The sequence below is a fragment of the Suncus etruscus genome, chromosome 11, assembly GCF_024139225.1.
Source record: "Suncus etruscus isolate mSunEtr1 chromosome 11, mSunEtr1.pri.cur, whole genome shotgun sequence".
NCBI classification, from domain to species: domain Eukaryota; kingdom Metazoa; phylum Chordata; class Mammalia; order Eulipotyphla; family Soricidae; genus Suncus; species Suncus etruscus.
The window spans coordinates 26,261,921-26,287,922 of NC_064858.1; the positions used below are offsets into that span (position 1 = coordinate 26,261,921).

Sequence of the window (26,002 nt, forward strand, 5' to 3'; positions counted from 1 at the left end):
TGCCACGGATTGAACCTGGGCCTCCAATATGCAAACCATATATACTTCAGTCCTTTGAGACAGAAAACTGGGCTCCTGAAACTTTCTTTTGATTGGGGTCTCATCAATGAAATGACAGTGCTCCCCCTAGCATTGTAGGCCTGGTGACTTGGTGTGATGCTATGCTACCATGGGATGTTGGGGATCAAACTTGGGACCTCCTCCAAGCTCTTGTGCTCCATCACTTTGAGCTGTCTCCCTTTGAATTTTATAAAAATATGAACATATGAACATTTGGGTCCAGGGCGATAGCACTAGTGGTAGGGCGTTTGCCTTGCACGCAGTGATCCAGGATGGATGGTGGTTCGAATCCTGGCATTCCATATGGTCACCCGTGCCTTTCAGGAGTGACTTCTGAGCGCAGAGCCAGGAGTAACCTCTAAGCACTGCCAGGTGTGACCCCCAAAGAACACCCCCCCCAAAATATGAACATTTTAATAAAATGGCTCCTTTATAGAATAGCCAAAACATTATTTTGAGCTGAAATTATAGATAAAATCATTTCTGTGCCTCCTGGGGTTACACTACTTATATTCATGTATGTTCAAATTAAAAATTACTCTCAGCTCATCCTTTTGTGCTCCCATTATAAGTAATATGTGGGCTTTAGATTCCAGCTAAAATGAAAACTTAGGTTTGCATAGTTCTTTGTCTTTCTGAACAAGTTTGATATTGTAGGCATCTCAGATTTTAGTTTGGCAAGTTGTTATTGCTGTCTGTTGGAATGTGTATATGTATATGTTTAGATATAACTTTCCTAATCTTAAAAGAAGAGGGGCTGATAGAAATGGTTCATGTGATGGAGCACATTTCTTAAATTTGAGTTTCTCTGGGTTCGCAAGGTATAGTTCTGGTAGCCCACAAGTCCTGCTTGCTGTGGATTCCCTGCAGTAGCAGCACTGCTATGTAATACAAGTAAAAATCTTGCTAGATAAGCCTATCAGCTCCATCCTTTATTGGCTCAGTAACTATCCTAGCTCCCTCAGAGCTGCTAGAGTTTCTGCTTCCTCTCAGAGCTGAGATGCTTACAGGGAGGCTGCAGTATCTGGCAGCCACTTAATTGGTTTGAGAGGGTTAAGCTGGAGATTCAGTGAAATAATGCTCATAAAGAGTCTGTAGAAAGCTCATCTCTAGAAGTTAGTTTCTTGTCCCATTTTCAATGTGTCTATGTGTGAAGTTTTAGCTTGTAAAGCAATACTAGACATTTGGAAAGATTTGAACCCAAGGTTTCTTCTGGCTCCATTCCCATCTCCCAGTGTCCCATACATATAACCTATGAAAATATTCTTTTTTTTGTTTGGGTTTTTTTTTTTGGGGGGGGGTCACACCTGGCAGCGCTCAGGGGTTCCTCCTGGCTCTATGCTCAGAAATCACTCCTGATAGGCTCGGGGGACCATATGGGATGCCAGGATTCGAACCACTGACCTTCTGCATGAAAGCCTTACCTCCATGCTATCTCTCCGGCCCCAGTGAAAATATTCTTAATCATTCTAAAATTGAACTCTGAAAACAGGCTGTTGCACACATTTCATAATGATTGGAAGGTGGCAGGTGCTTCTGTGTCTAATGTGTATATTCATGAAATATGCATTTAGATGTCTAAGAATTGATAGTCACCACAACTTAGAAAACTTAGAGTGCCTATTTTGGACATAGCTTTTACAAATATATTTGTTTTTAATATCAGTTTTTTTTTTCAAACTTCAGGTTATAACTTTTTCCTTAAAATTTTGTTTTCTGTTGTTTTGTGTTTTGTTTGGCAATAGGGGAATGTCACCTTGAATGTCCAAATATTTGTTGTATTATTAAGTGCCCCATGTAAAAAGTTTGGGGACAATAGTGGTCTTTGTTAAGTTGTAAGTTATCAAACATCGTGTGAATTGATGAACTTGTGATAACACTTTTTTTTAGAAATAATTTCTCTCCTAGGAATTTTTCTTGTATTTTTCTGTTTTCTTTTTATTTTAGTCCTTTTTAATTTTTTCTCAGAGTAGTCTCCTCTGACCTTGGGTAGTGGAAATGGTGGTGTAGTTGGTGATAAGTATTGTACATGTACATGTGTATTATGTTTCTGAAAAATGCATAGAATTTTCAAGAATGCTTCGTGTCTTTCTTAATGTATTCCTATAGGATAGAAGAAAATTTGCCTGCAGGTTGTGGATTCTGCCATATACCCTATGATGAACTGAATATGCCCTTTCCAGCTCACCTCACATATTGCTATAACTGCAGAAAACAAAAAGTCCCAGATGTTCTCTTTACAACCATAGACCTGCCAATGGATGCCATGGTTATTGGAAAAGGCTGTTTGATTCAAGCAAGGTGTGTTTATGGTGTCCCTGAAAATAAGGCATAGAGTCTGATGTCAAAGAGATCTGTTTTCAAATACAGTTACAAAAGCATCAGTTTCCTTTCTACCTGTAATGATCCTGGGTAGCATATTGAGTTTTTTCTAAACCTTGTATTTTATTATGTTAAATTGGGAGGGAGATTTCTCTCTCTCTCTCTGTCTCTGTCAGTCTCTGTCTCTCTCTCTCTCTTTCTAATCTCCCTCCCTCTTTCTTTCTCTTTCTTTTCCTCCTTCCTCCCCCCTCTCTGTGTGTGTGATTACTTGGAGAGTCATGCCAAGTCTCAAATACAGGACTTTATGCATTTGAACCATATCTCTCATATGCAAAAGAAATTCTATACAAATATTTTTTTATTATTTATGGCTGCTAAACTGTTGTATGGTAGAGATGTTATTCAGTCTGCTTTCAAAAAATTAAATACAGAACACAGTTTGGAAATGTCCTTTTTTGGTTGTTCTTTAAAAAATATTCTGTTTCATTGAGGTTAAGGACTCTTGAAAATGTACTGGGGTAGGAAATGCTAATAAGTTGTGGCAGATAGAGCATTGCTCTCTATGTCACTAGCACTTCTAGTTTTCTAAAGCTATTGGGCAACTCTTCACCACAAAACATCTCAGCATTAATCATACAGTTGATAGTGTTCTCGTTTTTGAAACTTCTTTGAATTCACTAGGCTAGGCCTTCTGCTTTTCCTGCCTTTTGTATTATCTTCAGCTTCCTTGTTGAGTGCATTTATTCCTGTTCTTTCTCTACCTTGGGTCTGAATCCCCTTTCCTTAGATGGCTTATCAGTTCCTAGAGGTCTTGTGCTGCCTCTCTGTCTAAAATTAAAACTTTAGTCTCAAACTTTTTTCTGAGCAAAGAATGTGGCTTAAATAAGTAGAACCTTGCATGTTTAAGGCTCTGATTTCATTCCCAGGCACCTTGTTCTCCCCATCCTCACCATTGATTGCTCAGTATAGTTCTCATAAAAATGACAAAATAAGAACTTTAAGACCCATTTACCCACTGTATGCTTTACACTCCATTTTGATGTCACAGAAATTTCAGACATGCTCCAAATTCAACTGTTGACTTTTTCAGTCTTCTTAATTAGTCTTCTGTGTTTTAGTAAATGATATTTTTTATGGTCCATTTGTTCATACCAGTTTCATAGTCTCTGTAAACTGTCATCTTTCCCAGCATCAGGACCATTACAGAGTGAGTTTTCTTTTAAACTAGATTTCTAATCCATTTTTTGTTCCATATCTTCTTCTTATATCTTTCTTTGTGATTGTCTTTCTTTTGCATAACTATCCTTTTGTATTTCTATTAGAGGTGATCTGTCTTTTTTGCTTATTAGGAGTTTTTGTTAAATTATGATGATTGACTGCAAATAATGACAGTTTTTCTTTCCTATTTAGGATCTCCTTTAATTTTTGACTAATCGCTGTCACCAAGAATTTGAGTACAGAGGCTGTAGAGATAGCACAATGGTAGGGCATTTGCCTTGCATATAAAGGACCAGAGATGGACCTGGGTCCAATTCCTGGCATCCCATGTGGTCCATCAAGCCTGCCAGGAACAATTTCTGAGTGCAAAGCCAGGGGAGTAACCCCGGAGTGCTGCTGGGTATGGCCCAAAAAAGTAAAGAAAAAAAAATAATTTCAATACAATTGAATAATATTGGTGAGAGGGGACATTCTTACTTTTGCCTGATCTCAGACACAAATTTTTCCTCCCCCCTCATTGTTGTATGTGATGTTAGCTGAGGGTTTATTATACATTACCTATACTACACTGTAGTAAGTTCTTTCTAAATCTATATTCTGTTGAGATGTTTGGTTTCTTTTTCTTCATAATAAATATTGAATCTTGTTAAATCTTTCTTGACATATATTGATATGGCTATGTGATTTTTTGTTGTTGTTGTTTTTGGGCCACACCTAGTGACGCCTAGGGGTTACTCCTGGCTATGTGCTAAGAAATCGCTCCTGGCTTGAGGGACCATATGGGACACTGGGAGATCGAACCATGGTTTGTCCTAGGCTAGTGTGCTCAAGGCAGACTCCTTATGTCCTGTGCCACCGCTCCAGCCCTGGTTATGTGATTTTTAATCTTCGTTGATATGTGGTACTATGAAATCCTGCTTTATAAAACTCTGTTTTCTTTTTTAAAAAATAAAGGCCATACCTAACAATGCCAAGTAAGCAGTGGGGTTCCTAGGGACACTCCTGGAGAAAGTTATACAACATATGGGACTGAAGGTTTGGGGTTTTATTGTTGGGGGTAGTATTGGGGGCCAAATGCAGAACGCTATATAAGTCAGGCATTTATTTTTCTACCTGAGTGATCTTCCTGATCCAAGGTATGATCCTTTCACTGTGTTGTTGAATTTGGTTCATTAAGATTTTTTTTAATTCCCACCCCTCATTAAGATTTTGTTGAGAGGGCCTGGAGAGATAGCACAGCGGCGTTTGCCTTGCAAGCAGCCGATCCAGGACCAAAGGTGGTTGATTCGAATCCCGGTGTCCCATATGGTTCCCCGTGCCTGCCAGGAGCTATTTCTGAGCAGACAGCCAGGAGTAACCCCTGAGCATCGCCAGGTGTGGCCCAAAAACAAAAAAACAAAAACAAACAAAAGAAAGATTTTGTTGAGAATTTTTGCATCTATATTCATCAGGCATACTTCACAAATATTTTTTATGATGAATTTGTCTGCTTTAGGTCTCTGGATAATGTTGACCCCATAGAAATGGGAAGAGTTTGTTTTCATTCAACTTTTGGTAAGAGTGAAAAATATCAGTATTAATCATCTTTATAGATTTGCTATAACAAACTAGTAAACCCGCCTGGCCCTAGGCTATTGTTTCTGGAGATTCTTGATCTCTGTTTTAATATCCTCATAAGCATCCTATTTAGATTTTATATTTCTCCCAATTCTGTCTTGGGAGGCTGTGAGTGCTAAAAATCCATTTCTTCTATGCTCTCCAATTTTGTGGGACAAAGTTATACATAATAATCTCTTCTGAACAATTCTCTTTCTGGAGTGTGTGTTGTAACATCTTATTTATTAGAATTTTTCTCTATTTTCCTTTATGAGTCTTCCTAGCTATGGTTTATTCTGAATAGGAATAAGTTCAGAATTTTGTCCCAGGTATCTGTCTTCCTGAAAACACTACTTTAGTGTTCAGGGGACATCTATAAGGTGTGAGAGATCAAACCCAGGTTGGCCATATGCAAGGCAAGCATCCTACCCTCTCTAATCTCTCTCTAGCCACCAAGGATTTTCTTTTTTTTTAACTGCTGCAAGATAGTCTACTGTATTTTATTGAGTAAACGAAGTCCATTTATTTTGAGTAAATAAAATCCAATATTAGTCCATTTGAAGCAAGGAATGTTCTACAAGAACTCTTTCAGAAAGGTATAAAAATTGAGCATGATCTTTATTTTTCTGTACAGGTTATGTCGCTTAAAAAAGAAAGCACAGGCAGAAGCAAATGCCACAGCTATTAGTAACCTGTTGCCATTCATGGAATATGAAGTGCATACTCAGCTGATGAACAAACTGAAACTCAAAGGCATGAATGCACTATTTGGACTGAGAATTCAGATCACAGTGGGAGAGAATATGCTGATGGGTTTAGCAGTAAGTTTTTATGTGTTTGTTTTTTAGAAATATTAGATTCTGGTTATGATTGAAAGAATCCTTCAAACTGGTAAAAGACCTTGAAGCTTCGGAAACAGTTTAAGAAGAAAAGAATATGGTGATGCACTTCCTGATACTTTAAGGGTCTTTGACTGTCAACTCAGGATTTCTAGAAATTGTCTTGTCTAGATTGTTTAGTAATCCTTTGGAATATTCTACTTTTGTAGATAAAACTGGTTCTCTTGTTGCCAGTTCCATTTTCTCTTTGTGTAAGAGTATCTACACAGGGACTTGGTCACTAGTGATACCCCATTTGCCACTGGTGAGATTTTTATCTTTGTGTTGTTTTACTCACGTAGATCTCAAGGTCCTGTGAGTAGCTGAGTTGTTTGACAGCATCCTTCTCCAGGATGATGTAAAGCTGCTTTTGCCATAGCAAAGGGAGAATCCAGTGGGCCAGGATCCCTGAACTCTACAGGATGTGTCCATCTTTGCCACTGAGCTCTGAACTGTCAGGGGCCAAGCATTGAAGGGACTGGCTTGTGAGATATGGTCAGATCCTGTTCCTCTACCCTTCCTCATCTGAGGATGTCGGATTCCTGGCGAGTTTGAGATTGGGCATAGAGCGCTTACAGATGCAAACCATCCACAAGCAACTTCAGGTCCCTAACCTGATTGGCTGAGACATACATATCCCACTCTCACCTAAAATACATCAAGTTATTTCCCTGAAGTTGCTTGTTAATGGTTTGCATCTGTAAGCGCTCTTCAGGGAAGTAACTCGATTTATTTTAGGTGTGAGTGGGATACGTATGTGTCTCAGCCAATCAGGTTAGGGACAGTAGGGTGTATTTAGGGAAAAGCAAGGTGTGAGCTCTGTATGTTCAGGGAATTAGCAGAGTGTGAGTTCTGCATGTTTAGGGGACTAGGGGAAAGCAGGGTATGAACTCTGTGTGTTGAATTATACTCCTCACACTCATTTTACTTGATGGTCCTTTGCGAATTAGCCTGCCTAGCCCTTATAAGCATATATAAACATAAAGGCACACAGATGTATACGTGTACACACACACACACACACACACATACACACACGTTTTTTTTAGTATTTCCCCCTTATAGTTTACCAGTATTGCTGCTATATTAATAGTGTTGCCAAGTCAGCAATTAATGATCTTTTAATTATTTAAAACATGTATGAAGTAAAATGTTCTGGGTAATTTTGAACATAGTCTAATATAGGGAAAAGTTAGGTTTCAGAGTAGGGAGAGATGAACATTTCTTTTAGATATTTTGACTGTGATCTTGAATAAATTTTATATTCTTTCCCAATGAACATTCATTCACTTTTTTCGTAAATGTTTCTCCTTCATATTTGGGTGGGTGAATTGGGTCACACCTGGTTGTGCTCAAGGCTAAGTCCTGGTCCTGTACTTAGAGATCACTTCTGGTGGGGCTCAGGGTTCCATATGTGGTGCTAGGGGTAGAATCTGGATCTGCCACAAGCACGTTCTCTCCCCTCTGTACTATCCCTTTGGCCATGCTTACCACTTCTTGATTGTTTCCTCTGGTGGTGGTGGTGGCTGACAGTTCTGTACTTCTGCTCAGTATTTTGTGGGGCCACCAGGCCAGGGGAGGAGGTATGTTTTGCCAGATAGCAAGCTTGAAAACATAGAACTGTGGTGTGTGCTCCTACCTAAGCTATCTATGTCACACAGCAGTTTATTTCTTAACTACTGCTTATTTTTATTTTACTAAATTGTTTTTTGATGCTACTTAATTTGGGGCGGGGGTTTACACCTGGCAGTGCTCAGGGGTTACTCCTGGCTCTGTGCTCAGAAGTTGCTCCTGGCAGGCTCGGTAGACTATATGTGATGCCAGAATTCGAACCAGGGTCCATCCTGTGTTGGCCGCATGCAAGGCAAACATCTTACCGCTTTGTAATCGCTCTGGCCCTGTTGTATTTCTTTGTTTTTGTTTTTGTTTTTGGGCCACACCCGGTGACGCTTAGGGGTTATTCTTGGCTAGGCGCTCAGAAATTGCTCCTGGCTTGGGGGACCATATGGGACGCCGGGGGATCAAACCGTGGTCCGTCCTAGGCTAGCACTGGCAAGGCAGACACCTTACCTCTAGTGCCACGGTGCCGGCCCCCTTGTTGTATTTCTTGATGCCATTGCACATATGTCCTGTGCATATTCTGAAGCTGATCTTTGGTTTCCTAAAGGACAGAAGCTGCATTCTTAAATTATCAAATGTCCTAAATGTTCTTGGGTGCTTTTTCTGACTGTTTCTCCATTATTTCTCCAAGTCTGCCACAGGTGTGTATTTGGCTGCTTTACCCACACCTGGTGGCATCCAGATTGCTGGGAAAACCCCGAATGATGGCTCCTATGAGCAGCATATATCTCATATGCAAAAGAAGATCAATGACACAATTGCTAAGAACAAAGAGCTCTATGAGATCAGCCCTCCGGTAAGTAAAAGAAGCCTGCTGTGGATACTCTTGTTTAGATATTTGTCCTGTTTTGTACCAAACAGTTTTGTACCATTACTGTACTTGAGGTCACCATATTTTGGACACAAAAGATATTTTTTTCACTTTTTTTTAGCTTTTCTCATGATCATTTTGCCTTCTCTGCATTTTTGTTTGTTCAGATGTTTCCTTTTTAGGGAGACTGACCTTGGCCATCCTGCTTAGAAGATGAATTGTCCTGTTAGACTTATTTGTATACTATCTCCCCTTTTTCCTGTATCTCATCATTTTATTATCCTAGTATATGTATTTGCACATTCATAGGGAGAGATGGTTATTTTTGTCTATTGCTTTGTTCTTAGAGCCTCTAACAGTTCTTCTTGGTGGTGACCGTATATTGAATAACTTGTGCTTTGTTTTTTAGTAAAATAAGAGATTGCTTATCTTTGGAAAAAGGATGAAAGAATGCAGAATTTTTCTTTCATGCAATTTTCTACCACTGATTTTTATTGTCAGCTTTTCCACCAGATTTTCATTAGTTACTACTGTGCCTCCTTGTTCTATAGAAGAGGTCATTTCACAGTCATCATCTGAATGGATAGGAAAATGTTTTAGTATTACCACCACTCTGTTTTTCCTGAATCTTTGATGATCAGTTCCATAAAATGCAAATTTTTGAATAGCCACATTATTGCCTTGTTTTTCTACCTTTTTATGAAGTTTATTGAGTTTTGATTGGTCTTCTGGAATAGTACCTCTGAATTCTAGCCTCAAACTAACTGCTTTTTACCCTGTTTCCCCGAAAAGAAGACAGTGTCTTATGTTAATTTTTGCTCCCAAAGATGCACTAGGTCTTATTTTTAGGGGATATGTTATTTTTATATGAAGAAGAATATGGCACACATTTATTGTTAAATGAAAATAAAGGAAATTTATTACCTGTGTATGGTATGGTATAGTACAGTAGTTGTCAACACAATAAACTGTGAATCCTATAGACACCAGTTGGGGTGGCCCTAGCAACCAGTTTATGTTAAATTAATTTTCATTCCAAGACAGAGTTGGGGGGCGGGGGGCTTATTTTTGGATGATTCCTTATATTTCATCCAGAAGGAAACCTGTAATAAGTCTTATTTTTGTAGGATGTCTTATTTTCAGGAGAATGAATTCATCAGGTGATGAAGCTTGTGGGAGGCATCTCTCCCAGCTGTACTTTGGGGAATACATGCCATGGATTGGGCCTGGGCCTTTTGTAGGCAATGCTTTTAAGTTCATTCAGAACCATTGCAATAGCCCTGAAAGTATGGCACACAGTTATGCTGTTCATAGCAGTAGATTGTTGACCCATGTGGTCACGTGATGTGAAATTCCTCTGATAGAAGATGGTCTATGTCAAATAGATGCTGAATTTTGAAAACTTGGTATGGAATAGAATAATGTGTCTCAAGCATGATGCTTATCTTGATTGGTGAGTGAACCTTACAACCAGTCTTGCACAAAGCACATATGAGATGATTAGAATAATAGTGACGAAAACTCACCATTAAGTGAATGTATTCAATAGTTTAGGTAAAGTGGTCATTTGGACAATATTGATTCCTTCTATTCATGAACATGGAATGTTTTCCCATTTTCTAATGTCTTCTTGATTTCTTTTTTGGTTTAATGTTTTCTTTATGGAAGTCTCACCTCTTTTTGTTAAACTGATTCCTAGGTATTTATAATTTTGGACACAGTTTTAATTGGAATAGATTCTTTGATCTCTCTCTTCTTTTTTTGGGGGGGGCACACCCGTTTGATGTTCAGGGGTTACTCCTGGCTAAGTGCTCAGAAATTGCCCCTGGCTTGGGGGGACCATATGGGATGCTGGGGGATCGAACCGCGGTCCTTCCTTGGCAAGCGCTTGCAAGGCAGACACACCTTACCTCTAGCACCACCTCACCGGCCCCAGATCTCTCTCTTCTGATTCATTATTTATATAAAGGAATGCAACCTATTTTTTGTATATTGACTTTATAATTGGCTTATTGTTTGGGCATATTGTTTCTAGAATATTTTTGTTGACTTTTAAAAAACTTCAATCTATATCAGTATGTGATCTAAGAATAGAGGTAAATTTGACTTCCTCTTTTCCAATTTGATTTTTTTCGATTTCTTTTTTTTTTTTTTTTTTTTTTTTTTGCCTGACTGCTGTTGCTAGGACTTCTGGTACAGTGTTGAGTAAGAGTGGGGATAATGGATATCCTTGCCTTGTGTTTGATATCAGTGAGAATGCTTTCAGTTTTTCACTATTAGGGATAATATTGAATATGGGCTTTTTATAGATAGCTGTTACTATCTTGAGGAAGGTTCTTTTCACCCTATATTTACTGAGGATTTTTATTCTGAATGGGGAGTGAATCTTGTCAAAATCTCTCTGCATTAGATTATGTTGTTGTTGTTGTTGTTTTTTGGTTTTTGGGCCACATCCGGTGATTCTCAGGGGTTACTCCTGGCTGTCTGCTCAGAAATAGCTCCTGGCAGGCACGGGGGACCATATGGGACACCGGGATTCGAAACAACCACCTTTGGTTCTGGATCGGCTGCTTGCAAGGCAAACACCGTTGTGCTATCTCTCCAGGCCCAGATTATGTTTTTTTATCTTCCTTTTACTGATGTGGTATGTGATGTTAATTGACTTGTGTATATTTATCCATTCTTGCATTTCTGGGAATAAACCTATTTAATCGGGGCCAGAGAGATAGCATGGAGGTAAGGCATTTGCCTTGCATGCAGAAGGATGGCAGTTTGAATCCTGGCATCCCATATGGTCCCCTGAGTCTGCCAGGAGCGATTTCTGAGCATAGAGCCAGGAGTAACCCCTGAGTGCTGACCCAAAATCTAAAAACCAAAAACAAAAAACAAACAAAAAAAAAACATTTAATCATGGTGTATTTTTTTTAACATGCTGTTGGACTAGGTTTGCTAAGATTTGGTAGGAATTTTGCTTTGACGTTCATCAAAGAGATTGGTCTGAAATGTTCTTTTTTAATAATATCTTTGTCAGCTTCGAATGTCAGTATAATGTTAGCTTCGTAGAGTGTTAGAAACATATACTGACAGTGACTATCACATATTGACTATGACTATTAAAAAAATGATTTCTGACTATGTATGGCTGGAGCAGGTAAAAGGTTTCCTTGCATGCACCCAATCAAAGTTTGATTTCTGCCATCCCATATGGTCTCTTGAACACTGCCAGGGGTCATCCCTAAGTATAGAGCCAGGACTAACCCCTGAGTATGGCCGCATGTAGCTCCCCTTTTTTACAAAAAAACAAAAGACCTATTTCTGAATCTGCCAGTATCTTCTTATTTATAGTTATAATGTTTTAATGCAATAATTATTTAATTTAGTATAACAATTATACATCATAACATAACTATAATCTAATTTTTCTCCCCCCAATCTAATTTTTTTAGTTTTGACTTTTTCAGTTTTCTAAAGCATGCCCTGTCAAATACTGAAAATCAGGATCAGTGTTTCTTTTTTCAGAAATTCACTCCCAGCTGATTGAATGCTGTTCTTAAGTGTCTTTTCCCCCTGCAGAACCTTGGGTAGCATTTCTCATGTAGAGGTGCTCCACCACCTAAACAAATAATGAAGCAACCAAGTCAGCCTTGTATAAAGCAGCTACAAGACAGAAATACAAGTGATGAGAACTCACTGTGGAGCAAAGTGTGTTAAGTACTAGACAATTAGACTTAGTAGACTCATAATGGTATGAACTGGAGTATGACTAACAATGTTTATAAAGGAAACTCTAAAATTATAGACCATTTAAAATTTTTTATTATGATACCATGATTGGACAAGTTGTTTATAAAGCAAAGTCTAAAATTATAAACCATTTAAAAAATTTTATTATGATATCATAATTTGACAAGTTGTTTGTAACACAGTCATTTCAGGTATTAAATATTCCAACACCAATCCACCACCAGTGTGACCTTCCCTTCATCAGTACCCTCATTTTCCCACCCACCAGCCTAGCATGCTCCCTTACAGGCACAAAGTTACCTCATATTGTTTGTTACAGCACAAAGGAAATGGAATTATCAAAACTTAGATCAATAAGGGTCATTTTGAATTGACTATTGCCTCTCATGATGTTACTAAAGTCAGTGTCTAAGGATTTACTGGTCTGTGTTTAGTGCTACTTGAGCTGTCTGTGTTCCTATTTAGGCTCACTGAGCTTGGTAGATTTCTATGTAACTTTCCCACCAAACTTTCTATGATACTTCTGGGCTGACACTACTATATAATTTTGAGATGTTACATGGCCATCGGCAGCTGTGTGGTACAGGATCTATACATGTGAACAAATTTGGTTCATGCCAGTTTGATAAGGTTAACTTGTGAAGCTAGGGCATTTTTGTCAGACTATAAAGTGTGGCGCTGGGCTTTTGTAGTTCATGCATAAAAGGGAATCTGTGCTCACCCATTCTGAGAATTCCACAGTGATATTGGTATTCATTATTGGATACCATTATTGGTAGCCATTATTTTCTTTTGGATCTTGGAGGAGCTGCACTGTTTTTCCACCAGGAAGATATTGGTGGTGGGCAGAGGCTTGTGAGTTTTCTGGTGGTGGTGGTGGTGGGGGGGTGTATGTGTGTGTGTGACTTGGTGCAATCCCATTCCTAAAGAGTTTTCATCCCTATAATATGATATGATATGATAGGATTTAGTTGCTCATATTATTTGATTTCTGTCACAGAGCTGGGTCAATTCTGTAGGAGGGTATAGCATGTGGTGCTGGGCTGCTGTGATTAATGCAGAAAGGGGAATCTGCCCCACCCTTTCTGAGAATGCCACAGAGGTCTCAGCCAGGACCTGACTACCTGGAACTATTGGCAGCTATGTTTTTTTGTTGAATCTTGGTGGAGGAGCCCAGCCATTTTTTTTTTCTCCCGGGAAGATGGCAGATGTGGGTGGAGGCTGCTGATTTTTCTGGTGCTGAGGTTGGTGTTGGGTAGCTTGGCTTACCTTCATTCCAAAAATAATTCCAGAGTTTTCATCATTGTAGTCTAGACCCACCTAAGAAATTTTAGCTGCTCATCTTATTTGAATTTGATGACTGAGCTTGTGTTTTTCTCTTTTTTTTTTCTTTTTTTATTAAAGGGTGTGGGTGTGGCACTGAATTGCTGTGGTTTCTTGCAGAAGAAAATAATAAATCTTTAACCAATGGGAAAACATTGCCTTGAGCATCCAATCTAGTAAGGCCCTTTGCTGGAAACTACTTCATCTAGAATTTTAACTCTTGCTCATTTTGCATCCATTTTTAAAGATAACGTCAGAGTTATATAAATCAGATTAATTTGGAGTGCAGATAAGACAAAAAAAATGAAGGTGCAAGTTTCCATTTCTATTTCCTTAGATAGCTGTGTTTTAAAACTGTGTGGTGGTGGTTTTATGTAAGGTACACTCTAGAAAATTGATGCAAAGAACACTAGAACTATTTTTGAAAATCTTTCTCTTTTAAGTTTCCAAATTTAAACTTTAAAAAAAGCTCTGAATAGCAACAATAGGTATTTGTGTTTGTTCTCATGTGCATTCTTCCCACATTTCTTGTGGCCAATAAGTAGTTAGAATTTCTAGTTAACCCTGATTTTTGGCTAGATAATACGTTAAGGCTAATGAGCTTTTAGAGGATTGTACCATGAACTGACCTAAAGATAACATTATTGAAACTACCAAGTTGCACAGCAAATGCATATATACTAATATACATTATGTAGCCCACATATATTTTATTTCACATATTACTAGCTGAGTTTGATAAACTGGAACAGAATAGATACAACAGATTAGAATCATATCAGTAGTTTTCAATATTTTCCTTTCCTTATAACTTTTCTTATTTGTTTAATTAACTATTAATTGTTTTTGGGCCTTACCTGGTGGCACACCTGGCTCTATGCTCAGAAATCTCTCCTGGCGGGCATGGGGACCATATGGGATGCCAAGGATTGAACCAGGTCCCTCCTGGGTCAGCCACGTACAAGGCAAATGCCCTACTAGTATGCTATCTCTTTGGCCCTTCCTTAACTTTTCAGTGCTTCCTAGAAAATAACCGGAGCTAAAGGGCTATTAGTTCCGAGCTAAAGGGCTGCCAGTTCCCTGGGTGGACACTAGGTGTCAGCATTGCCTTAGCGCATCTGGAACAGTTCTGTACAGTAGTCTGCACTTCCTATCATTTCCAGTTTCTTCCTAGCATTAAAAGGAACTATCAGTGTATTGTAGAAGTTTAGACAATAAATGTCATGCTGAAATATTGCCTGTGCACATAGTTTACAGATTTCCTCATATCCCCTATACCCACTGTCACTGGCAGTTGTCTATTAACATAAAAATTTAAAACCAAACTGAAGTAGTTAGACTTTTTTTTCCTCTTTTGGGTTTTGAGACCATACCCTTGGGTTCTCAGGGCTTCCTCATGGCTCTGTGCTCGGGATCACTCCAGGATTTCAGGTAGCTATATGTGGTGCAGGTATCAATCAAGTCTGCAAGCGACTTATCTTTTTGTACTATCACTCTGGCACCAAAAGCTAGTCTTATAATATATAAATTATCTATTTTTCTTTTAGGAGATATCAGAAGAAATTATAGGATCACCCATTCCAGAGCCTAGACAGCGCTCAAGACTTTTACGATCACAATCAGAAAGTTCTGATGAAGTCACAGAATTGGATCTTTCCCATGGGAAAAAAGATGCTTTCGTTTTGGAGGTATTATATTGTACTAACTAATTTCTTAAAGTCTGGAAGATATGATTTGTATTTTTACTGAAGCTCAGAATTGTTGTGGCACGTTAGTATCATTGCAACTGTTAAAAGCAAAAACTGATTATTTGCAACAAACTTAAAAATGCCAGAATTTCATCTCATGAAGATGAGATGAACTCATGAAATTTTCCTATACATGGATGTATATGGAATCTATTATGCTGAGTGAAATAAGTCAGAGGGAGAGAGATAAATACAGATTGGTCTCACTCATCCATGGGTTTTGAGAAAAATAAAAGTGATTCTCAGGGACAAAATAGAGGAGGACTGGAAGGTCCAGCTCACAACATGAAGCTTACCACAGAGAGTGATGGTGCAGTCACAGAAATAATTACACTGAGAACCATTATAAAAAAACATGACTGAATGTGGGAAGTAGAAAGCCTATCTAGAGCACAGGCCGGTATGCGATGGGGAGGAGGGACATTTGGGACATTGGTGATGGGAATGTTGCACTGGTGAAGGGTCTAGAAAAAAATAAAATAAAATGTAATTAAAAAATGCCAGTATTTGATCATACCTTTTTTTATTCTACACTAGTTGACTGATAAAATAATTAAATGTTTCTGCCAAAATTAAGTGAGTTAAAACAATATTAAAAATTGGATAGGTTTTTATAAAACTGCATGAATTTAAATTCAAATGCTATTCTTTCACTTGTTACCATTTATTACCTACCTTAGGTGTTGTAACATAGTACTGTAACATTTTTATATACTAAATGTAGTTTTAAGCACTGAATTCTGAAATGTTGTTTTCTTACTGAATTAGTAAGCTATAATACAAACTTCATTACACTCAATATTGTTCTCACTTTCTGGAGAATAAATGTGGCAGGAAAAATTTGTGGAGCCCCCCTCTTCACAAATCTGCTTCGCCAGTTTTCCTGTAGAGAGGGAAAAGTTTGGAGAAGTGCAAATTTTTGCAATGGAAGGAGAGACAGTAAATGAGGAACTTAGAACTGCACTGAGAAGATGACAGAAAGAGCCAGATAGAGAGCTGGAAGCCAGAGAAGTGGGAGGTTGGTGTGACATTGGTCCAGGATGGTGTGGAGATATGGGGAGTCTAGAGCTGTGCCCCAGAATTTGAACAGGAGAATATGGGGTGCACAGGGAACCAAAGGAAGTATGTTATTTTATAGAATCCTCAAACTGTTTTTCTCTAATGTTTTCCTTCAGTGTGAGAGTGGGAAGCAGTGAGATTGATAAGGCGAATCTGACAAATTGAAGAGGTAGAATGTTCCAGGGGAGAGTTTAGATCCCTGGGGCTGGAGCAATAAGTGGCAAGGCATTTGCCTTGTGTGCGGCCAACCCGGGTGGGACCCGGTTTGATTCCCGGCATCCCATATAGTCCCCCGAGCCTGAGCCTGCCAGGGGCGATTTCTGAGTGCAGAGCCAGGAGTAACCCCTGAGCGCTGCAGGGTGTGGTCCAATAATCAATTAATAATGTTTAAAAAAAAAGAGAGAGTTTAGATCCCTGCTACTCAAAACATCACACACTTCTGCTCTGCAGTTCTTTTTTTTTAATTTCAAAAGAACCTTTTGGTTCCTATAAAAACTCAGCTCAATGAAAACTTCAAGATGGGGCCAGAAATCTGTTCAATAGATTCTGCTTGTTTTAAACATTCCTTGAGGTTTGATTTAGAGTGTCGTTGGTATCCCAGATCCCAGGTCAGCAGAGTACAAAGTTGATGATTCAGGGTTGTGAGGAAGACCTGGGCAAAGGCGAGGACTTAGGCATAGGAGGGGCAAGAGAACTGTGGGTAGAGAATGCTTGTGTTCTGGGGTGGGGTATTGTGGAGAACAGTAGACTGAGATATGGCCAAGAATTGGGGAACTAATAGTGGGAAGTGAGAAGCTTTTTTGGGGTCTGAAGGGCAGGGCTAAGAGTACAGGTGTATGTCCCACAGAGTATTTATACCAAGTTATTCACAGTAGATTATACTGTGCTAGAAAAGGGAGGTTGGGGAGCAGAGTGATGATAGCATAGGAGGAGGGGCGCTTACCTTGCACAGGGTGACCTTGATATGAGTCTAGCATCCCATAAGCCAAGAGTAATTTCTGAGCTCAGAGTCGAGTAACCCCTGAGTGCCATTGGGTATGGCCTAAAAAACTAAAAAAAAAATTTTTTTTTTAAAGGAGGATTTGGACTCCTGTTTTACATATGCCTTTAGGTTGGTCACTATATCATTTTCTCTCTTGGGAAGGTGGGAGCCTTCAAGTGTACTCATAGAATCCTGGGCCACTCCAGCAATCCTAAGCCCAGTGGTATCATGATAGGGCTGGACAATGCCACCTAGTCCACATCTGCCATTCTCTGGGGGATTCAGAGCAGGACCATGTGTTCACGGAGTCTCTGCCCTCAACCTAAAGTGCTGCTCTCCTGGCCCTCTCATTTTACTCCTCTAAATCAGTCTGCAGTCAAAAGTTTTGTTTAATTGATTTTTATTACACAAATTGAGATAACTGTTTATGAACTCTGTACATCTTTTTTTAAACATGTCCTTATAAAGTTTGTGAAGAGGCTCACTTTTTTGAGATGGGGTACGGCTGGGAGTACTCTGGGCTTACTCCTAGCTCTGCACTCAGAAATCAGTCCTGGCAGGGCTCAAGGAACCATATAGGGTACTGGGGTTGGAATACAGATCAACCACTTATAAGGCAAGCACCTTACCTGCTCTGCTATCTCTCTAGCCCTAAAGCCTCATTTCCTTAACTCACTATCCTAATATATATTGTAGTTAGAAAGTATCATGGTTTCTGTGGAGAATGGTAGTTACTTAATGTTTAAGTTTTAAATTTTAGAAGACAATGTCTAATTTTCCTTGGGTCTATTTAATAAGTGATTAATATGTTCTGGTATTTGTTTATTTAACTGAAGTGGTTGCATATTTACTACTTACTTAGTAATGTGATGTCTTTATTTCAGATTGACGATACAGATGCTATGGAAGATGTACATTCTCTACTCACTGATGTCCCTCCTCCTTCAGGTGAACAGACAACATGGAGATGAGACTGGCTTTGCATATCAGCATTTCAGTTCCTAACTCTTCTAGCACTAACTTTGTTCTGAAAGGCTACGAATAAATCAGTGTCAGATCCTATTATAGGTTTTGCTGTTCCAAGGCTGAAAACATATTTTTAAAATATTTCCATTAGAACTTAGATGGAATTGATTTGGGAACTTTTTATGTTTATACATGAAAAAAGTTTTTGACAATTTGTTAAATGATCTGAAAGTTTCCTGAGGTATGGAGTTTTTGGAGAAAAATAATTTAATTTTAGGGAAAAAAATCTTACAGTTAGAACTTCAGGTGATTATTGAGACTTTTCAATTGGACTACTGTAATATTTTAACTACAATTTATTTTGACAGGCTTTTATAGTTGCAATACAGAAATTATGCCCGGCATAAATAATTGGACTTCTGAAATTCAGGTAAATATTTGCTATTCATTTTTGGGGGGGGGGGTTCTCCAGTATTTTTTCTCCTTTCAAATTCATGAACATGTAATGTTTTTTTGGAAATAGAAAAATCATAAATAATTCATACATGTGGTGATCTACTTGGTAAAGTATCAGTATCAATTTTTCAAAATAACAAGTTTTGTAAGATATGTTTCTAGAAATCTTCTCCTTTTATATATATATAGTTTTTTTAATTTTGGGGCCATACCTGGTGGTGCTCAGGGGTTACTCCTGGCTCTATGCTCAGAAGTCACTCCTATGAAATGCCGGAAATTGAACCGGAGTTCATCAGAGTTGGCCACATGCAAGGCAAATGCCCAAACTGCTGTGTTATCTCTCTGGCCCCTCTCCAGAAATCTTGACAATATTATAGAATTTTTAGAATTTGACTGTTTATATGGTCACAATAAAATTACAAAATTATTCATGATTGGTTTTTAGGCTTTGCTGTTTTAGAGATACAACAGAAGTAGTTTCAGCAAGTTTCTCTGGCTATGTTCTCCCTTTTACCTCGCTGCTGTTTAAATGTTATCTTTTTCCACACAACCTTGGCTATTGTTCATTATTCATCAGTTTTGTCCATTATTGATATTGTATTTTAGAATAAGCTTACACATTGTTATCTCTCTCTGTAGATGTTTACATCTGTGAGAGTAATCCGATTAAGCAGCCTTAATCTGACCAATCAAGCTCTTAATAAGAACTTTAACGATCTCTGTGAAAATTTGCTCAAGGTAGGAACCTCCTGACTATATTTTAGTTAAATTTCCTAGTAATCATGAAATTAAAAAATAAACTAAAGGTGACTATATTGTCTGGAAAATCATTCACAGTTGCAGACTAAATGACTTTTGCTTACCTATCAGTTTTAACTTATCCATTAAGCAAAGTGCCAGAGTTGTCTTCGGCTTGATACTGCAAATAGTAAATAAGATTTTAAGTTAGTTCTTAGAGAAATAGAGAACTATTCTATGTGTGATATTCTTGAAGAACCTGTATACTATACTGCTATATTTTTTGCTCTGGTGTTGAGTGAGCTATTACTATCTGCCTAATTATTTAAAATGTATTTGAATTGTAGCGACAAGGTAAAACAAGAGTGGATCAGGATTTTGTTTTTGTTTGTTTTGTTTTGGGGGCACACGTAGCTGTACCTAGGAATTATTCCTGATTCTGCATTCAGGGTTCATTTCTTAGGGTGTGACCTCAGAGACCAGATAGGCTGCTGGGGATTGAACCCAGGTTGACTGTGTACAAAACAAGAGCTCTACCCAATTATGCTATCACTGTGGGCCCTGGATCAGGTTTTGGTTTTTGAGTCTTATGTTCTCCAGATGCTGTTGTACAGTGTTAATTAAAAAGTTCTTTTCCGTGAGTCTGTGGTAGCGTTCACGCCTCTGCTGTCTCTATTGCACAGAGCCTGTACTTCAAACTCCGCTCCATGACCCCCTGCTGCCTCTGCCATGTGAACTTCACAGTCTCACTGCCTGAAGATGAATTAATTCAGGTAACTGAGAGCTCAGGTTTTATCAGAGAAGCTGCTAGCCTTGATCTGTTCACTTTATAGCATAATGCCATCACAAAGAACTTAGATAGCAACAGTTTTCTTTCAGACTGTTATCATTTTGTCACTGTCAGACTCTGTCACATTTTTCTGAACTCACTTCTCTGGAGGTGCATATTGCTCCAGTGTGTGTACAGCGGATGTGCTTGCTCTAAGGCCTTTCCTCACTCTTCATCTTGCAGAGAAGGTTTTGATGGAATGTACACCTACAGGGAATTTTTTTCTATCTCTGTTTTGTAGAGAAAGTTCTAGAATTTGGAAATACAGAGTTTGGTTTTACCCTGGATGGTAGTTTATGTGTAATTCTGATCGAGATATATATATTTTGACCACACCCATTCATAGTTTCTACTTGGCCTTAGGGTGGAACCTGGACCTTCCAAATTCATAACATGTTGGCTAGCCCTGTGAGATGTCTTTCTAAGTTCTTTGAGATTCTAAATAAGCAACGAGCCACTTAATTTAAGTTGTTCACAGTACTGAAACTGTTCTTGAAATGATTGTTAGCAGTTTCTTTCTTTCTTTTTTTGCTAATTTTATTGTTCTTATGATTCTAGGTTACAGTCACAGCAGTTGCAATAACTTTTGACAAAAATCAGGCTTTACAGACCACAAAAACGCATGTTGAAAAATCATTGCAAAGAGGTAATCAAGAGTGGTCCATGTCTATAGTATAATAATGTTCAGTGATAGTCGGGAAATTGACTTGTTTCTTCTCTGTCTCTGTCTGTCTGTTTCTCTCTCTCTTGGAGGTAGTATAGTTGATAACAGTGCCTGATGTTTATGATTTAAGCAATGGATGTTACATTGTGCCACACTCACCACCACTGTCCTTAGCTCCCTTCCCCCTCCTATCCCTTGAGAACCTCAACTCAGTTGTCAGATTCTTTCCACTGGATATTGTCAATTGCCATGTTATGCTTCATTATACTCCACATATGAATGGGATCATCTACTCATCTTTTGACTTCATTATTTTTAACATGACACCCTCATTTCATTACACATTGTAACAGAATGTGGATTTTTAATTTTTTAATAGAGAAATGTGATTTACCATATATGTATATATAGCAGACCTTCTTTGTTTGCTTATTTGTTTGAAAAGTACTTGTGTCATTTCCAGATCATAGCTTTTGTAAATAATGCTGCAGTGAACATAAGTTGTGCCTAGTGGTTTGTTTCTTAAACAGATAACCTTTATTTTTTGTTTGTTTTTGTCATTCTAACTTTGTGGAGGAGCATGTGATTGACCTGATAGGTTTTATCTAAGAAGAGATGATTGATGTTCACATAGAGAAAAAATTAGAGTATATTCTTCAGAAATTTATAGGTTTCTCCCCTAGCACTAGAGAGAGTCTCAAGGCATCTGATAAATTATTAATGTCATATGCATGAAAGCACCTGTCATTTCCAGCAGTCTCTGAATTGTTCTTTTCCCAGTGAAATCTAGGAAGTACAATTTTTTTTAATTGAAGCAATATAATTTTTATTTAAACATTTACAGAGATGTGAGGAACAGGAAAAGGAATACAAATATATTCATGAGACAACACAGAAGTGTCATTTTTAATGTATTCCAAGCAGTCCAAATTATCAGTATTCCTTTATTCAGGGGGTCTCAAACTCAATTTACCTGGGGGCCACAGGAGGCAAAGTCAGGGTGATCCTTGAGTGCAAAGCCAGTAGTAAGCCTTGAACATTGGGGGGTGTGACCCAAACAACTGAAACAAAACAAAACAAAACAAAAAAAGATTCCTCTAGGGCAGGGCCACAAAATGTTGTGCGGAGGGCCGTTTGCGGCCCGCAGGCTGTGCCCTGCTTATGTGTTCTGAAAAAAACAAAAGTTGGGATATTAAAGATTAATGACATTTTTATTCAAAATACTCATGATTAGCAAAAAAATCTTACACTGTTTAAATTCTGTATATAGTATTTAGTTTTTGAGAGAGAGGCAGGTATATTAAATGATGCATTCAAATGCTTATTAAAGAAGACAGATAACTGCTCTCATTAGTATCAAAGAGCTAAGATCAGCTGTAGAGGAGCACAGTAATAATTCTTATTGTATGTGTATTAATTTGTGAAGTTCTGGTAGATTCACATGTCTCATCCTTGTTCACACTCCTACAAGTGCTCCCAGGGAAGGCAGCCTAGGGAGCGGGGGAGAGGCCAAGAATGAGCACAGAATGAAATGGGGGGGGGGTAATAGATGCTTTCCAAGCATCTTATTCTTTAATAAGTTAATAACTGACCGTGGCTAAGTAACTAGTGTCTTTCTTGCCTCTCAAGCTTCTACAGATAATGAAGAACTTCTGCAGTTTCCACTGGAACTCTGTGCAGACTCGCTTCCTCCGCATCCTTTTCCACCGGCTAAAGGTTGGTTAAGTGAGAAAATACACACGAGTCTTAGATTTTTGTTTCTTCCACCTGGGCCTTCCCGTGGGCAGGCTCCCTCAGTCTTGAGATGAACATTTGTGTCTTCATTCCTCATCGTATGCTTGCTCATGTTCATAAGGGGGAAAGTCATGTTGCTTTTAATTTCACAGTCTCATCATAAATCACAGAGATAAATTTCCCTGTGTTACTCCATTTTGAAACCTCAAATGTATTTGTCTTATTTTCAGAAATTTGGATTTCCCAAAGTCACTATTCATAAAATTCTATCTGAACTTAAATTTGGTACAATTTTTTTTCAGCAACGCATAAACCCATCAAAAATTTTTTGATATTTGTAGACAACAAAAAACTTACTTTCTTCAGAAGGCCCAAGGAGAGGTTTTGGTGGGAAGAGTCCATTGCAGTCGGGAGCCTGGCCTGGAACTGAGAGGCACATTCATCTTCAAACATGAAATGACCTTAAATTCAGTAGCTATAAATCCACTTATATATTTACAATCTTTAGAGAAAAATAAGAGGTAGTTTTTTCCACTTTTCTTCTGATTTAAGAAGACCTTTTATTTATGTAAAAGGAAAAAGAAATTACAAAAGTTTTTAGAAGCATTAGCTTATTTCATAACCAATGTTTTTTTCTTAAATTTGTGAAATGAAGCGTGAAGTATTTAAAATAAAACTTGCCTTTCCAATTTTTTTTCTTTTTGATGGTGGGGTAGCCACACACAGCAGTGCTCAGGGTTTATTCCTCCTTGCCTTTGAGCTCAAGGGTCACGCCTGGTGGCACTTAGGGGACCAAATGGGGTACCTGGGATCAAACCAGATCTCTCTGGCCTGAATTTTCTATAAGTTTGTTCTTGTTTTTGTTTGGTTTTGGTTTAGTACCTGGTACTAAGGCTACTCCCGGTGCAGTTCTCACAAGTTGCTTCCAGTGGAGCTCTGGCACCAAGTAGGCTGAATATTGAGACTGGATTTTCTCCCCATGTACTAATACTAAGCACATCCGTCTTTTGTGCTCTCTTCTGGCCTAGATTTTCTGATTGTTATGTTTTATGATAAAAGTTAAATTATTTTATGCTTTCTACTTGTTCGTTATTTTACCTAACACCAAATTAGGTGTTATATTCAGATAAAATTACGTCAGTGTAGGAATTCTGTCTTTTTTGTTTTGTTTTTGTTTTGGAGCCATACCCAGCTGTTCTCAGGGCTTACTCCTCATGGGCTCTGGGAGATCATATATGGTGCCAAGGACCAAACTTGGGTCAGCAGTATGCAAGGCAAGCACTCTGCCCATTGTAGTATCATTCTGGTCCCCAATCATTTTGAAGATGAAATGATAGGTTACTTTCAGGTTTTGAGTTTGCTAATATAGTTACTGTTTTTTGCACCTTTTCTAAATGATAATTCTAATGTAGAATTCCAGTTAAAATTTAGCATTTTTTTTGCTCCTTTCCTAAGTGATAATTCTCTTTTAGAATTTCAGTTAAAATTTAGCATTCTGGGACCAGAGAGATAGCATGGAGGTAAGGCATTTGCCTTTCATACAGAAGAACGGTGGTTCAAATCCCGGCATCTCATATGGTCCCCAAGCCTGCCAGGGGCGATTTCTGATTGTAGACCCAGGAGTAACCCCTGAGCGCTGCGGGTGTAACCCAAAAACAAAACAAAACAAAAAAATTTAGCATTCCTCAACTTCCTTGATAGTCTAAAAGGAAAAAAGTCAGTCTTCCTGGAGCTGACAGGATTTTCCTTAAAACCCTTCATTTAATGTAGAAATTTCTTTTTAACACATAGTTCCAAACCATTTTAAGGTGTTAGTTCATTTATCCTTGCAGTGAAAGAAAGGAGAATAGAAGAGGCTGTGAGAACTCTATACCAAAAATCCAAACTGGAAGATGGCATTAATTGCCAGTGTTTAGGAAGAAGAATTTCTGGGTTGGGGGGTGGGTCCTCTCAATTTTGTTTTACCATGTTGTTACACTATCCACTGAGTTTTGCTGATTATTAAACCTTCATAGGTTTATTTTATTTTTTGGTTTTATTTTGTTTCGTTTTGTTTTGTTTTTTGGCCACACCCTGTGGTGCTCACGGGTTACTCTTTGCTGCACTCAGAAATTGCTCCTGGCAGGCTTGGAGTACCATAAGGGATGCCAGGGACCTAACCCAGGTTCGTCTCGGGTCAGCTGTGTGCAAGGCAAATGCCCTCCTTACCTGCTGTGCTATTGCTCTGGCTCCCTATAGGTTTATTTTATATTGATGACAATGAGTTAGCAGTAGCCTTTAAATATTCTTACCAGTAATATAATGAATATTCCTTGTGTTAGCGTTTTGTATAAATGCCAATTTGTGAAGTAAAGAACCAAGAATTTAATAGGATAAGTCACTTATGAATAGTACTTAAAATAATTGTAGTTTATTGTAGGGAGTGTGGAGAGGTGCCATGAGGTGGTATCATAAAGTAACAGATTTGGCCTCTCAGTGACACTGCTGATTAAGTGTGAGAACCAAGCCTTGCACTGAGTCTCTGCACTTCTTCATGTGGAAACTAACAAAAAAAAAGGATTAGGCTCACTTTAGTCTTTGAAATTTTCCAATTTCTTGTGTTTCTGTGATGTTTAGTTCAATTTATAACATGTTCCTATTATTAAATATGCAAATTGAAAGTTAAATTATTCTTGAAGTCAGACTGAGCTTTTGTTAAGTCAAAGAATTGTCCAAGTAGCTTCTAGTCAGTTGAAGCAATAATGTTTTATCTCTGCTCCTGTCAGCCAGCTTCTACAGAAATGCCTCAGGACTTTTCTAGAAGGCTGGGTGGGAAACAAGCTGAGCTGGGGATATGGAGGGAGCTCAGGACTGGTACCTGGATTCCCCACTTCCACCCCACTTACCAGCCCCTGAGCTCTAACAGCTTTGATGCAGTGTGCTTTTAATATTCTTTTCTTTCTGTTTTTTTTTTTTTGAAAAGGGGTTTCAAAGATTAGAAACCATCGACTCACATCATGCCACATTTATCATCTCTAGCATCTAACTTACTGTCATCCTCATCATTATCACATCTAATATTAATATATGTAATGTAATATATTTACATGTTCATGCATTTTAAATTCATCATTAACATCTAGAATGTTTATCTCAACTCTCTTAGTAGATAGTTTTGTAAATCATGCTTTGTGTTGCATACTTATTGTCTTTGTTTCTAAATTTATTTTGGAGGGCATGGACAGGCCTAAGTATATTTAGAATTGAAAATGTCA

At 38.3% G+C, this 26,002-nt stretch overlaps 1 protein-coding gene across 10 annotated transcripts in view; it reads left to right on the top strand.

The window, feature by feature from the left end:
• Window positions 1-26,002, top strand: part of C2CD5 (C2 calcium dependent domain containing 5) — a 110,555-nt gene that overhangs the window by 63,591 nt on the left and 20,962 nt on the right. For all 10 annotated transcript variants that reach the window (XM_049783778.1, XM_049783780.1, XM_049783779.1 and 7 more), the window contains 10 exons: window positions 2,170-2,361; window positions 5,831-6,017; window positions 8,326-8,490; window positions 15,120-15,260; window positions 18,246-18,309; window positions 18,696-18,757; window positions 19,423-19,521; window positions 20,205-20,294; window positions 20,909-20,996; window positions 22,644-22,730. In XM_049783778.1, the coding sequence (XP_049639735.1) occupies window positions 2,170-2,361; window positions 5,831-6,017; window positions 8,326-8,490; window positions 15,120-15,260; window positions 18,246-18,309; window positions 18,696-18,757; window positions 19,423-19,521; window positions 20,205-20,294; window positions 20,909-20,996; window positions 22,644-22,730 (1,175 nt within the window). The remainder of the gene's footprint in view (window positions 1-2,169; window positions 2,362-5,830; window positions 6,018-8,325; window positions 8,491-15,119; window positions 15,261-18,245; window positions 18,310-18,695; window positions 18,758-19,422; window positions 19,522-20,204; window positions 20,295-20,908; window positions 20,997-22,643; window positions 22,731-26,002) is intronic.